The following is a 15,512-nucleotide window of genomic DNA, read 5'->3' as shown; positions in this document are numbered from 1 at the left end:
CCTATGGTGCAGCTTTCAGGAGACCTTGTAATCAGCCGCTTGGCTTTATATGAATAGTAAAGAAATACCGCAAGGCGCGCCAGCGTTTGGGGCCAATCAGTGTCCTTGTTTCTAAGTAGGAGCGCTCTAGCTCCCTGTGATTAAGTTTGTGGTGATTGATTGTTTGGTTAGGTATTGTGTATGCTGTAGTTAAACTGGATCCCACTACCCTTTAATTTGTGAAGGCTGGTTTCAGTGGTTCCATTGCTGGGATCCACCTAACTTCTTCAAGAGGTGAGCCTGAGGTTGGCTTGGTGCAAGTCCAACAGACTGGGCGAAGGACAACAACATACTATTCCATTAAATATGTCTCACAGGGAACGATCGCAGACTCTTACAGAAGAGGAAAAGGAGGAGCGCATGTCTCAGACTCCTTTTGATGATCAAGGTGCAAGAGAGGAGTACTAACATGTTTCTGAGCATCAGGTTGACAATCTTGATGAGGAGGATGTGGATTTATTCAAGCCGCAGCTGCAGAGTTTCATGAGTTAATTCACGCAGTTTACACAGGACCCTCGTTTCCAGAAGATGCTGAATTCTGATGCACAGCCAAAGAAGAGGAAGCCTGATGAGGCAGTTAACAAAGACTTCTCAGAGAAGAAGTTTGGGTCTCGTCCTTTCAGAATAGAGAAGAAGGCCATTTGCGAGAAAGTTGCGTTTGCTGCAGGGCAGTGCCAAAAGAATAAGAAGGTGGCTGCTTATTTATCTTCTAAAGAGTTGAAGTTCTTGTATGAGGAAAAGAAGTGGGTATCACTAGGTTCGCATACGCCCAAAAGAGGTGCATAAGACAGCATTCATGACTTCTTTTGGGTTGTATGAGTTTTTGGTCATGCCTTTTGGACTCACTAATGCTCTTGCAACATTCAATCTCATGATGGACATGATCTTTCGAAATCACAGAGCCTTTGTAGGTACATTCTTTGATGAGGTACATTCTTTGATGACATGATTGTGTTTTCGAAAGATGAAGAGGAGTATCGGGAGCACTTAGCGATTGCAGAGCTCAGGAAGCAAAGGCTCTTTATAAACCCCCAGAAGAGTGAGTTTTTCATGGCTGAAATTCATTTTTTTGGGCATATTGTTTCCAAAGATGGGGTACGGATGGATCCAGCTAAAGTGGAAGCCATAAGGAGGTGGCTAGAACCGAAGAACTTGCATGAAGTTCGCAATTTCTTGGATTTGTGTTCATACTACTGTCGCTTTATCCGTCATTTTGCAAATATTGCAGCTCCTATGCATGCTCTGTCTAAGAAAGAAAGGGAGTTTCGGTGGACAAAGGAAGAGAATGACTCTTTTAAGGAGTTGAAACCGAAACTTATAACAGATCCGGTGCTGATTTTGCTTGATTTGCGAAAATCTTTTCATGTGCACGCGGATGCCCATGGTAAGAATGGAATTGGAGCTGTTCTAACACAGGATGGGCACCCTGTAGCCTATGAGAGTCGTATTTTACAGCCAGCTGAGAAGCATTTGCAGATCTATGAGAAGGAGATGTTGGCTGTATGTCATGCCTTGTCCACTTGGAAACATTACCTCCTTGGAGCTGATTTTACGGTCCAGACGCATCATCAGTCATTGCGTTACTTTTTGACGCAATCCAAGTTGTCTGAGAAGCACAAAAGGTGGGCAAACTTCTTGTCTATATTTCGTTTTCAGATTTTACATGTTGAAGGCAAGAAGAATGTGGTTGCAGATGCCTTGTCTCGAAAGCCGCAAGTTTTAGGTGTGACAATTCCCTATCATAATGAGCTTGAGGTTATGAAGGACCAGTATGCAGATGATGAGCAATTTGCTGGAATTTATGATCAGCTTATCAATGGGCAGAGACATGAGCATTATGTCTTAAGGATGGTTATATGATGATGCATGGCAGGCTGTGTGTCACCCATCAATTGATGGCAAAAGGTCACGAGTGAATGTCATGATCCACCGTATGCAAGACATTGGGGTATTGTTTCTACAGTTAAGGTGGTGGAGCATTTCTTTTATTGGCCTACGCTGCGTCGTGATGTTGAAGAATATGTTCGCACATGCATAACTCGTCAGGAGGTGAAGTATGATCGTAGGAAGACTCCAAGATTGTGACATCCTTTGCCCATCCCAGATAGACCGTGGGAAAGCATAGCGTGACTTCATTTTTGATTTGCCCAGGATCCCTATAGGTAATGATGGAATATGGACGATCATTGATCGATTTAGCAATCAGGCCCACTTCATTCTTGTATGGAAGAAGATTGAGGCAGATCATAATGTGTAGTCATTTATGCATAATATTTTTAAATATTATGGCATGCCTAAGTCTATCGTGAGTGACTAGCTTGTTTTGGCAGGGACTTTTTGATAATATGGGCACTAGTCTTCAGTTTTCTTCTGCAGTCAGATGGGCAATCGGAGGAGGCTAATTCCACATCATTGGATTTGCTGAAATGCTATGTTTCGGAGCACCAGTCACAATGGGAGAAATTTCTACTGTTGGTTGAGTATGCATATAATAACACAGAACATTCTTCTACAGGTAAAGCTCCATTCGAGATAGTGGAAGGCAGCCGTAAGATTCCACTGATCCTACAGACCAAAGATAAAATTCTTGAGGCTGATAAGTATGGGCACTAGTCTTCAGCTTTCTTCTACAGTCAGATGGGCAATCGGAGGAGGCTAATTCCACAGCATTGGATTTGCTGAAATGCTATGTTTCGGAGCACCAGTCACAATGGGAGAAATTTCTACCGTTGGTTGAGTATGCATATAATAACATGGAAACATTCTTCTACAGGTAAAGCTCCATTTGAGATAGTGGAAGGCAGCCGTAAGATTCCACCGATCCTACAGACCAAAGATAAAATTTTTGAGGTTGATAAGTATGTGGAAAGCTTGGATGTACCTTATCAGAAGGTGAGGCAAGCGCTTCAGCGGGCATAGGATAAGCACAAGAGGGCAGTAGACAAACATCGTTGTGAAGTGGTTATTAATGAAGGTGATTATGTCTGCTGCTTTTTCAGAAGGCAAGGCTAAAAAGTACACAGCGTGGTACTCAGCTTTTTCCTAGGTTGAGTATGATGTATTATGGGCCTTTTTAGGTAACTAAGAAGATCGATGATGTAGCATTCCGGTTGCAGTGCCTGATTATTGGAGAATTCACAATGCCTTCCATGTGAGCCTTCTTAATCCTTTTCAGGTGATGTGCCTGAGGATCTGCCTTGGGAGATGCAGCTAGAGGTGGAGGAGTTGGATAAAATTTTGGTGCCTGAGCAGATTCTAGCACACAAGGAAAGGAAGGTAAAAGATAAAGTTAGTGGACGCTACTCGGTGAAATTTTTGAATTATTCATCATTGCATGCGAAGTGGTTGGAGGAGGAGAAACTGGTAGATACTCCTCAGGTGTTGCAGCTTTACCTTGAGGCTTTTCAGTTAGAACCAACTCTAGTTGGCACTTCTTCAGGTTCTGCAGAGCGACATGCGTCTGGAGCGTTGCTTGATGCTCAAGGGGGGGGGTAGCACCTCCACTCCCTCTGTACAGAGACTCTTGTGTATCTAGAGGTCGCTTGGTGTTACAGTATGTCTCACCCGAGGTATTGGTTGCTGACAATAAATTTGCCGCGGGGTCTCTATGATTGGTATACTAGTCACTTGGTTATGATGCATCTGATGTGCGATGTTATATGTATTTGTTATCCATGGCTCTACAAATATGTATACATTCTTGGTTGATCTGTAGGTGGCATGGTTGGCTGTCCTTTTAAATTTGATTGGTCTGTTGGTTGGCTACCCTTTTAGACTTGGTTGATCTGTTGGTAGCATTGTTGGCTGTCCTTTTAGATTTGGTTTTTATTTTTGCTATTTTCTATTTCTTTTTCTTTTTCTTTTGTTGTTGTTGTTTTTTTTTGCAGGCAATCGTGGACGTTTGCCTTCTTTCAAGAGGGGGGTATGTCACGAGGACGTGAACTAATGGGATCTTTGATTTGTGACTTTCGTAATTTACGCGTGACTGCCTTGAGCCTCTTGGGCACGAGAGTCTAGCCACGTGCGCAAGACTTGGGGGATTAAAATTCCTAGTGGACCCTTGGAAATTGTGAATGTGCGCCCAGTTACTAGGCAATTAATTCCTAGGACCAAAGTGTGCAACAAGGGGTCAAAAGAGTGGTGCAATAAAAAATTGCTAAATTTAGCACAAGATTAAAAAAAGAGCAGAGAGCCTTGTTTTTGGGGACAGGAGGCCAGATCATTAGTCATGACCTATTGGTGCTGCAAGATCAAAATTGCCATCTGCTAGGAGGATCCAGGAACTGCCAGGAGAAATCGCCAACTTCTAGGAGGTTCTAGGAGTTGCTAGGAGAATTCGCAATCTGCCAGGAGGCTGCCAAGGAGCTGCAGGAGAAATCGCAATTTGCCCAGGGGCTTGTCTAGGAAATTCGCAATTGATCATGGGCTGTTCAAGGAGTTGCGATTTGTTTCTGGGCTCCAATACCAGAGATTCCCTAGGCAAGAGTTGGGTTTCTCTGGAACAGGCCGGTTTTTTCTTTCAGCCTTTTCCTGGTTTTTTCCATACTCAGCACCTTCGGGGCTGCTGTTTTGTATGAAGTCTTTCAAGCATTAATAGAAGGTTCCTTTCTTTGAAAAAATAAAAAAATTACATGGATTTTTCCGCCTTGGTACAACTAAGGAATCTTTCATCACTCAATGTAGTAATTTGATAACTTTACTAATACACAAGAGGTATATTCCAATAAAAATAATGAAAAAAGTACGCACAATCTTAGATATGAAGTCTTTTATCTCTGGTGTATCGGCCTTAGGCGTGTTTAGAATGATTGAACATAAGCTAAAAAAAAAAAGCGGAGAGCTGAATAGCCCATTTTTCTTTTAGTTTCAAAAGAGGGTTTGACTGAGTATGCATGTGCTGTCTAAGTTAGGAATGTAGTTTTGCATCTTGTAGGAAGTGGTACATAAGTGGAAAGAAATTAGTCTTCGGGAGACCGTGAAGGTCTGTGAGACTAAAGATAACTAGTACAATGAGCATAACGGTGGCGGTCTCAAAACGGTCCGGCCAACCGTTTCTTCAAAAAAGTTATGGACGGTGTGTCTAGTCTTGGTGCAAAAAATGTGTATCTATCTCCAGATGATACAAAAAATGGCACAAAGAGAGAGAGAGAGAGAGAGAGTTTATTAAAGTCTTCGGAAGACCGATGGGCCTATGAGACTGTAAAAAACCTGATACAATGAGCTGTGGTAGTGGAGCTACTAAACGAGCATCCACACCAATGCAGAATGCAAAAAAAGGAAAAATGGCAGTACTAAGTTCTAAGTACAACATAGTCATATCCCGACTATATATATCAATCTCAACATCATCGTCGGCATCATCATAACCATCATCATCATCATTGCCAATAGCAGGACATCAAGATTAATGGGACTGTGGAAGTGGAGGCATGAGGTCAGCAATGGAACGATGTCGCCCCCTCAAGGGTGCAGTCTTGGTCCGTCTCCAGGTTGTAGCTCTGCGTCTAACCAAGGCCATCGTGACCCTCGTCAGTTGGGCTCCGACCCTAAACAAGGAGGGGATATCCCCAAGTATGATATGTGAGTCAACCCTCTGTCTGAGCTGTCGGGTCACAGGCTTCGGGTCACGGTCATGTCGAGGTCTTGGCTCGTGTATGTGATATGGCTGAAAGAACTTCGTGATAGAGCTCTGAGAGGTATTAGTCGAGGGAGAAGTCTGCTCCTGTCTCCGTGCTAGGAGTATCCTATCGCGGTGTCTAAGCACCTCATGAATGAAATCAGCGAAACATCGCTGGCCTGGGTAGGAGAGGAAACAGACCAACATCCCGTAACTTTCTGTCTGAAGAGGCAATAGAAACGCCCTCGAATCTCATAGTAAACAGGGCTCGTCTGTCTCAACCTCCTGCATGTCACATAGTGTGCATATGCGCCTCTCCTTGGGTAACTGCGCTGCTCTACCGCTCTCGATACGAAGTCTGTGTGAAGAGACTCCGAACTGCCCAAGGGAGATCCTCAACGAGTGGGGTAGGTGAATCTGCGTGTTCTAGGCGGATCAATGAAACCCTCCGCTATGATACGTAAGAAGTGATCTCTGTAGAAGCCCAGCTTCACTGGGAGATCACTCGGGCCGAACTAAGTCCAGAATGTGTGTAGCTGTAGTAGATCCTCACGGATAACGTGGTTGACCTCGTGTGATAGGAGGGGAGAGAAAGGAGCATTCATGTTGTACTGGAAAGGAGGTAGTCTGTCCATCTCTCTGTACGTGCATACCAGCACCTTGATCTCCCCCTGCTGCAAGTGCCATAGAAGAGGACAGTGCTAGCCATGGTATCCTGCTACGCCCGGTAATCCCCATACTCCTTGACTCGGTATAGATATGTAAATTGTAATGACCTGAAATGCAGCATTGAGCTGTAATGGGGGTGACCCAAACTCAGTCTGAATGATCTAGTGAGGGACGGATGGCTTACCACGGATCATCCGTGATAACATGAGAACCTGTAGCTCCTCCACCTTCGCCCACTCTGTATCTGACAAGTCTGGCCCCCAGCATGGACTGCCATACATCCCTGCCGGGCGGACCAAAGAGTCAAAAAGCAACCCTTTAGTCCGTGGATCTTGAAAGTGAGAGCGGAAGCACTGTCTCTCTAGTCTAGCCAATGAAGCATATCCTCTGCTCAGGCGCACCTGAATCGCGGGTCTCATGGTGAAGATGGGTTCGGAAAAGACGACCCCCAGATAAGTGTATGATGAAACTACCTCAACAGGGGACCCATCAAATGCGAAATGCTCATCGCGCATGACGACTCGAGATGTATTGAAGATCATAACCTTGGTTTTACCCAAGTTGACCTTCAAATCATGAGACTCACAAAAGGATTGAAGTGCGTCAAGGTGTCTCTGGAGCCCCGATGCTGAGGAGGACAAGAGAGCCATGTCATATGCGTAAAGTAATATCCGGATCAGCGTGCCCGCGAGAGAGCAACCTACCCCACCCTGTGCTTGCATCACTGTCTCGAGCTCGTTAATGTAGAGGCCAAACAAGGTAGGTGATAATGGGCACCCTTGTTTGATCCCGATAGTGCTCATGATCTCGTCTGTCCATCCAGATCTTGTTCGGACTCTGCTTGAAACTCGCTCATAAAGTGTCATGACAGCCCAAATGATCTCCTGGTTGTAACCCAGATCTTGTAGGTGTCGTATGAGGCGGGCTCTCGGAATGGTGTCAATTGCCTTGCGGAAGTCCACAAAGCAACAGTAAACCCTTTGCTTCCGTGCCCTCGCCTCCTCGATGATACATGTGAGCGCGAGAATGTGGTCCATGGTCTCATGATCTCGCCTGAAATCCTGTTGCTCTGAGTCCTCGACAGTCCGCAAATCTTTTGACCTCAGAATCAAGTACTGATGCATAAATCTTGGACATGACATGCCCAATCGTAATGGTCCTGTAGTTCTCCGGGTTCATGGGATCCCCTGCCTTGTGGATGGGTGAGATAGTGTTGATGGTCCAAGTGCGTGGAAACCCCAAGAAAACGGCTTCATTAAATAGCTTGGCTAAAATTGGGGCTAGGAGGTTAATCCCATATGCAATGAACTCAGTGCATAGTCCCTCATGATCCTTCGTTTGGCCATTATGAAGTTTCATTACGGCATCCTTTACCCTCGCCCTAGTGAAGAGGGTGCATGATGTGGGGTGTGGCATATGTGATAGATTGGGGGCTGGCTGATTTGGGATATCATATAGCATGTGTGCATAATGAGACCAAACCTGAGTGTCAGTGAGTGGTGGGGGGGACCGTCCCTCTAGAAATCTCCGCCAGAAGTCCTTAGAGTTGTTACTGAACAGAATGTTCAGTAGATCCTTCTCGTTCCGACGCACGAAGTCAAGTTTCTTCCTACGTACTAGACGACAGTACTCGCGTAGCGTCTCTGGTTCGCTCAGAAGGCTGTTTTTTGTCTCGAATCTGAGATGACGGCGTAAAGCCTTACACTCATCATCGTACTAGCTATTACAGGGTACAGTCCCAGGAGGTGGTGGGCGGGTGGAGCGGGTGGTGTGGGGGAAAGCGTGAAGAGCAGCCTCGTGTAGTGAGCGAGTGACTAGGGCAGCACGGTCCTCTAATAAGGGTATAAAGTCAATGTATGCGAGAAGTATGTACAGACGGCCAGAGTAAGTAGGTGAGTGATCGCGATCAAAGTGTATATCATGGTAGGTGGAGTAAGAACTCAACGGGGTAGAAAGTGCTGTGCGGCGGGGGGTAGAAGTGCTAAGGAAAAGATAGGTATGATCAGCCCGTGGAGGGAGAGGTGCTATGTTAAAGTCAGTGATGCGAGATGTGAAGGCAGGGGATCCCATGATGTAGTCCACAGCACTGAAGCCTCCCCGTGTGGAAAGCAAGTGAAGCCACCTGATGCGGGCCATTTGTCCAGACCATTATAGATAATGAGATCATGCATCTTGCCGAGGTCTAATAGGGCCTGTCCATAGGATGTGAGCGGTCCTCGTCTGTCAGCCGAAACTCGTAGGTCAATGTGTGGCAGTAGAGTGGAATCATCCCTGAAGTTGAGGAGTGGTGCCTGACGAGTGCCTGTTCTCGCGTTGAAGTCCCCAACTAGGAGGACTTCCTTGCGGCTAGAGAAGTCAACAATGGACTGATAAAGAGCAGCAAGTATGTCTCATCCTCCCCTCGAATATCGCTGTTAAAGTGGGAGGTCTCGAGGGGGAAGTAGCAAACTGCAATAAACAAATCCCGGCTATCCATGTGTCGAATCCGGATCCAGAGAAACCTGGAGCGTGGATCTCTCTGCTCCATTGAGATGGCCCCCAAAAGTGTGGATCTGTAAAGGACTGCGACTCCTCCTGATCCTCGAACCCCTCCTGTATCCCTCGTCTCATCTCTGTAGGCAAACTCTCATGTATACCCGCTGACTACTGGTAGTGGGTGCTCTGGACTCTGATGTGTCTCTGTGTAAAAGACTATGTCGTGACCTATATAGGATTTTGAGAAGTTCTCTGGTTCTGACCATCAGGTACCATTCTAGTTCCAGATGGTATAGGATAGGGTCTCGGATGTCTAGGTCTCATAGACCCCACCTCCCTATGCGGGAGGAGAGGTGGGTGCCCGACGGGGGTTTGTAAGGAGTCGTCTATCTCACTACTGCCCACTTCCCCTCTTTGCTTGATTTGCTTGTTTATTTTTGCTTAGTCACTTCTTCCTTTCTTCTTTATTTTTTGCTTTCTCTCTCTTTTGTTTATTTGACGTATTTAAGTAAGCACTGGGTTTACCCAAGAGACTCCGCGGGTCTTTAGAAACCTAGTATAGCTGCTTATGCTTTGCTTGCTAAGTATGTCTTCCTTTTGTTTTTCAAAAAGTTTTTGTTATCTATTTTTTCTTCTCTCTTTTTTTCCCCCCTGTGTAGGTTTATTGGACTTAAGAACAACCAAAAATCTAAATTTTTATGATTGGATATATTCTAGTCTTACAAAGGTATATTCTTTGTAAAGCATGCTTTTGTTGGAAAAGTCACCTCCCCATCTTGTAAGCCCCCATATGAGGAGAGCATGCCTTGGCTGCCATATGGGCAGCATACTCACAAAGAAAAGAAAAATACATGGGGCTGCCACATGGGCAGCACATAGCAGCGCTGTCATGTGGGCAGCACTCACGGTAAGTACTTGGCTGCTTGGACAACCTCTGATGCACAAGTGCTATACAGATCATGGGCGCAGTCATCAGGAGCTGTACGGGGCAGTATGGAGCGGACCACCCTGCAACAGGTCGCAATTAGCCCGGGAACTGCTTGAACACCTGGTGCCTCTGTATGGGGGGCTGTTGCAGACAGCTGTACGGGAGGTTTGGAGGCTGGAACTGATCAGGGGCAGTATTCTGTCCATCTCTTGGACGGAAATATATTTTGCTGCTACATCTCTCTCATGAGCATTGTCTATTTACTTGCTTGCACATGTATGTTAAGCACACTAAGGAAAGAAGTTTTGGATTCCAGATCAGTACCGTCGTGGATTTCTAACATGGTATTAGAGCCATGGACAGAAGTTCACAAGTGGTGGAGCTTGAAGGCAAGGACCTTGCTGAAAGATGACGTTGATTCAAAACTCTAGGGAATCATCTTCTACGTCTGAAGGATTGTGCCCTTGCGAGGAGGAGGGCGACTTAGGTTCAGGCAGGTCTATGCAAAGTCTGATTGTCTGCTACAGAAAGTCTGATGTTTGGTGATTTCTAGAGGCTATGTCTGCAAAGAAGGGTTACGAGGGTGAGAACTGGAGGAAGTTGGCAACTGGATTGCTCTAGATTGGTGGTGGGAACGTGACTGAAGCAGGTGGTGCCATCTGCTGAGGATGGACCTGTGTACATGGACGGTTTGCCTACACAGGACTGTATTTGAAGGAGGAGCCATTGGCTGAAATACTAGGAATTGACATCGAGACCGCATTGTCCTAGAGGGCTTCGACATGGGAGCTGATGGATCATCTTCATCGACGAGTGGGGATAGGGCCAAGATGTGTCGGTGAGAGGGGGTGTTGGAAAAACCTTCCCAATTGTATGTCCCCATATGAAGAGAGCATGGGGAGGTGGACTTGAGTTCGATGGGGCTGCCACATGCGTAGCGCATTGGCTGTGATATGGCAGCATACTCACAAAGAAAAACAAATACATGGGTGCCACATGGGCAGCACTTAGGCTACCATGTGGGCATCACTCAGGGTTAAGTATTTGGGTGCTGTATGGATCACAGGCACAGTCAACAGGAGCTATATGGGGCAATGTGTACCAGGTATACAAGCCTAGACCACCCTGCAACAACTTGCAACTAGCTCGGGAACTTCTGGTACACCTGGTGCCTTCGTTTGAGCTGATGCAGACAGCTGTACGGAAGGCTTGGAGGCTAGAACTGATTAGGAACAGGTCCAAAAACCATGCGGGATTGCTAGAGCTAGAAGGCGACTGTTTGGAAGAGCATATGGGCTGGAAACAGCCTTCAAATGGGGCCTGGGGCCTGTGGCTGTGTGCCACGTGGCCGAGCGGCTGCAAGCAGGCTAGGTTCGACCCCCACAGACTCCGGGGTCGGCCAGATCCGGTCGGGTATATTTCGGGGCCCTATAAAAGCAGCCCCTCGAGAGCTCATAGATCATCCATTTTGAGAGCGATTTGGAGCTGCAGATAAGGACCTGTTCAAGAGCATTGGAGGATTGCAGCAGACAAAGGGCTCAGTTTGTCTTCACCATTGGCTGTCTACAGAGGGCAGCAAGCACGACCTCACACGTGGCTTTCTGGGAGGATCAGCCTGAATGTGTTTGCATAGAAGGATGACGAGGCCCATCTAATCTCATTGGGAGCACCGAGGCCAAGTGTTTTGGGATTACCACGGAGGTAGGAGAACAGCATATTTTGTTTGTTTTGGAGTCCACGTTTTTGTGGGACACTGGACTTGTCTTTGTATTGTGTCCATCTCTTAGATGGAAATATATACTGCTGGTTCTAGATCTCTTTCATGAGCATTGTCTATTACTTGCTTACACATATATGTTAAGCACACTAAGGAAAGAAGTTTTGGGTTCCATATAAGCACCAATTTGTGAGTTCCTGCGCTACACATAATCTCTTCTGTTGCATATACCCTATGTTAGTTCTTTCTAACAGCTTTGGCGTGAAGGATACATCTAAGTTGAGGGTTTTCCTAGAATAGATTCTGCAGTTTAAAATAGTTATACCTAGGATTAATCTAATCCTAGGTTTGGTTAATCTTGGCTCTACTCTAACTAGCAATGAACTAATCCTCAACCTCTAGTTAAAGATTGAGTTACTTCTAACTATTTCGTCTATATGCCTCTATCCTTACACTATGAAAGATATGCCAAAGTTAGGGTTGATCAGAGATGAAGGGCTCAAAAACCTAAGCTAGAACACTTAGATTCTTCCAAAGTCTGTGCATAGGTCCCATACAAATGACAGAGTATGCTTGGATGTTGATGAGAACATAAGTGTAGCTTTCTTACTTGGGTTTTTAAATAAAAATCATTCTCTTGAACTCTTAATTTTGTTTCATGCCTATTATAAACCCCCTTCTTTCCTTGTCTCTTTTTCTCCTCTTGTGGATATTTTCTAGCCTTTAAAAATAAAATAAATAAACAAATAAATAAAAATAAGTATTACTGAGTGGCCATTCGTGCTTATTATGATAGTTAGAAGTGTGAACCTTTGCGAGATTTCATGGATGCATTTTATCCCCATGGATGAATTCGTGCAACATACATGGCAAGTCTAATATCTAAGATACAATAAGTACCTGTGAGACGTTTCATTAGTGCTGTAATCATACTGTTGAGAGGGAAAAGCAAAGGGCACCAATTGTGGAGAGCATGTCTTGCTTCTCTATGCTTTGAATATGGTTGGTTTGAAGTTGTAGAGTGGCAACTGCAAGTATTTGCACTTCAAGGGATGAACTTGGACATAGTCTCTAGTGGCCTCTGGCCTTTCGAGTCAGGTTGTGAATGTGCTAGGCAACATTTTAAGGATTGTGGTACAGGATTGCTGGGATATGGTCTTGTGCGAACATTTTGTTGAGAGATCTGTTATTGTTCTACTTTCCTTGGATCTGTTAAATCCCAAATTAGTTCTCATATCATCCTCATGCTTTTAGTTGGGAGGATCACTGTGAGATTCGTGGCACTGATCCTTTTCATCAATGGGAGGGTGACATGGCTAAGCGGGTTGTGGGAGAGGGATTCTTACCACTTTCGAACAAAGTGTGGAGTAAAAGTAATTTGTGACGCCCTGCTAATGAGTCTCACTATTGTGTGGCTGAGATTTGGGCCCACATTTTCATCCGACATTTTTTTCTTTTGAGATGTTATTTTATAAGGTGATACATGCATACTGGGTTTTAGTTGGTATTTTTTTCGTTTGCTTGATTTCAAGTTCTTTCCATGTCTTTTCATACATGAGCGTTTTTAAATGTAGGCAAGCTAATCTCTTGAAAATGATTTGTGTAGGTATCTGAAGAGCTTTTATGGGAATTGTTTGTGCAAGCAGGGCCAGTTGGTGAGTATTTTTAAATATCAAGGATTGCTATAAGCTTTTTAAAGTATTATCTGTTGATATATGCATTGCCTTGTCTGCTAGATTGTCTAAGCATTTGTTTTACTTTGATAATTTTGGGAGAGACTAAATCATAAGCCGTTGTAGCTTGAATCAAAAGAATGTGGACTGCTTTTTGATTAGCCTTAGCGGACATGCAAATACTTTGAATTTTGTCCAAGTGGTGATAACTTTTCAACTATATCGAAATATCTTATGCGGGTGTAGAAGCTCCTACAACTAAAAATACTCTTTGTAGAATTGTGGACTTTAGAACAAAAATCTGAATTTGTACGACTGGATATATTCTAGTCTTACGAAGGTATATTTTTCTACCACCTTAGCATACATTCAAATTCTTTGAATTTTTGTCCAAGTGGTTCAACTATATCGAAATATCTTATGCCAGTGCAGAGGGTCCAATAGCTAAAAACTCTCTTTGAAGAATTTTGGACTTTAGAACAAAAATCTGAATTTGTACAATTGGATATATTCTAGTCTTACAGAGGTATATACTTTTGATTAGCCTTCTCTTTTAGTGCTAGCCTCTGTCATGGTTGAGTCTACCCTTCACTTCTGGAGGGGTGACAAAAATTGAGTACGAAGAGCTTTGTATAAATGGATGCTTAACTATTTGTGAGGGTGCATATGTTTATACAATGGTCTACACCCACTGTTAGGCGCTGATGACGTTGGTAGTTATGTCATAGTAGCTAGTCCCTGCTATGTGAAGATGGAGTTTATGGTTTTCAACTTTGGGAGTGACTATCATGAGATTGAAATTGCACTATGTGTTGTGTTCTTAGAGGACGAGTTGTTGTGTGTGGGGGGATTAATCTGTGTGTGTGTGGGGGAGTTGTTGTGCAGGGAGGGCCTGTTGGCGAGTGTTGTATGTCTTATAGAATTGAAAGCTTTTCTTTTTTCTGAGATGATCTCTTTAAGAATTATTTGATAATATGGTGGGCTATTCTTAATGAATGTCTATATTTAGAAAGTACATAAAATGCTGATAATATGTGGTGGGCTATTCACAGTTAATGTGTATGTGCCAAAGGACAGAGTCACAAACCTTCATCAAGGCTATGGATTTGTGGAGTTTCGTAGTGAAGAAGATGCTGATTATGTGAGTGGTTTCTTTTTGCATTTCTCTCACCAAATTCCAATGCTTAATACGTTAAAAAATTTCATGGAAGGTTGTGTTTTTACATGTCAAAACTATTTCATTGTTTCCTATCTGACTTTGTGGATAGGCCATCAAGATTCTCAACATGATCAAGTTGTATGGAAAGCCAATTCGTGTTAACAAGGTTTGTATACATCTTACTTCAGGCTTTACTGAAGGTTTGGAACTCATTCAAAAAGCTTATTAAAAAACAGCTCCTCTGTGACATCATGGAATTGCTGGTATGCAGCATTGTGGGTAACTGTAATGTGGTGAGAACTTGCACTTTTTGTTGAATTATTGATAAATTTGTGAATTTATAATGAAGAGAATTGAACACCTAACTTCGTGTCATTATGCATGCGTATTTCTTTTCCACTTTTTCGGTTTGCCAATGATATGCTTGGGTCTTTGGCTGTGGAGAAGGGAGCCTCCGGTTTATTTTATATTCCTAGAGCATGATCATTACTTGTTGTGGTGATCTTTTCATCTCTTTTCATCTTTTGGTTGTGAGTTTGGATGCAAGGATAGCTAGCCTAGAAAACAACATTAGAAGTCTAGTTGTTAAAAAAAGAAAAAATTTGTGATGGAGTTGATAATTTTCAGTCTAGGTATATGCTTCTGCCGTATTAGTGGACATGCGAAGTTCACCTTGTGAAGTTTTCGTCCAAGTTGCAGCCTTGTGGTATTACGAAAATTCTTTGTATCTTAAATGGTACGTTGCCCTATCAGCTAGATTTAGATGCTCGTTTGGGAGAGACTAAAATGAAATCGTTTAGACTTCACAAGCAGTTGTGTAGCTTGAATGAATAGATTTTGGACTACTTTTTGATTAGCCTTCTCCTTTAGTGCTAGCCTTCGTCATGGTTGAGTCTGCCCTTCACCTCCGAAGTGCCGACAGAAACTCAGTACGAAGACTTTGTATAAATGGATGCTTAAGTATGTGTGGGTGTGTGGATTTATATGTGTGAGAGCACATTTTTATACTATGGTCTACACCCACTGTTGGGCGCTGATGACATCAGTGGGGATGTCATAGTAGCTAGTCCCTTCTATGCGTGATGGAGTTTATGGTTTTCAATCTTATGAGTGACTATCGTGAGATTGAAACTGCACTATGTTGTGTTTTTAGAGGATGAGTTTGGGAATGTTCCTAGGTTCATCTAGGTATATTGTGAGTGATTGTGATGCCATTTAAAGTGCACTATTTGTAT

General features: G+C 43.9%; 1 protein-coding gene across 2 annotated transcripts in view; it reads left to right on the top strand.

Moving 5' to 3' along the window:
• The window catches only part of LOC147900651 (uncharacterized), an 88,245-nt gene that overhangs the window by 43,087 nt on the left and 29,646 nt on the right, over nt 1-15,512 (top strand). For both annotated transcript variants that reach the window (XM_087376188.1, XM_087376189.1), the window contains exons 2-4: nt 13,052-13,100; nt 14,171-14,259; nt 14,387-14,443. In XM_087376188.1, coding sequence (XP_087232314.1) covers nt 13,052-13,100; nt 14,171-14,259; nt 14,387-14,443 — 195 coding nt within the window. The remainder of the gene's footprint in view (nt 1-13,051; nt 13,101-14,170; nt 14,260-14,386; nt 14,444-15,512) is intronic.

Source organism: Dipteris shenzhenensis, chromosome 6 (assembly GCF_047967505.1).
Source record: "Dipteris shenzhenensis isolate YYH24624 ecotype China chromosome 6, Dip_SZ_1.0, whole genome shotgun sequence".
In the NCBI taxonomy this organism is placed as follows: domain Eukaryota; kingdom Viridiplantae; phylum Streptophyta; class Polypodiopsida; order Gleicheniales; family Dipteridaceae; genus Dipteris; species Dipteris shenzhenensis.
The sequence above is the reverse complement of the archived record's forward strand: the minus strand, read 5'-3'. Positions and strand labels throughout refer to the sequence as shown.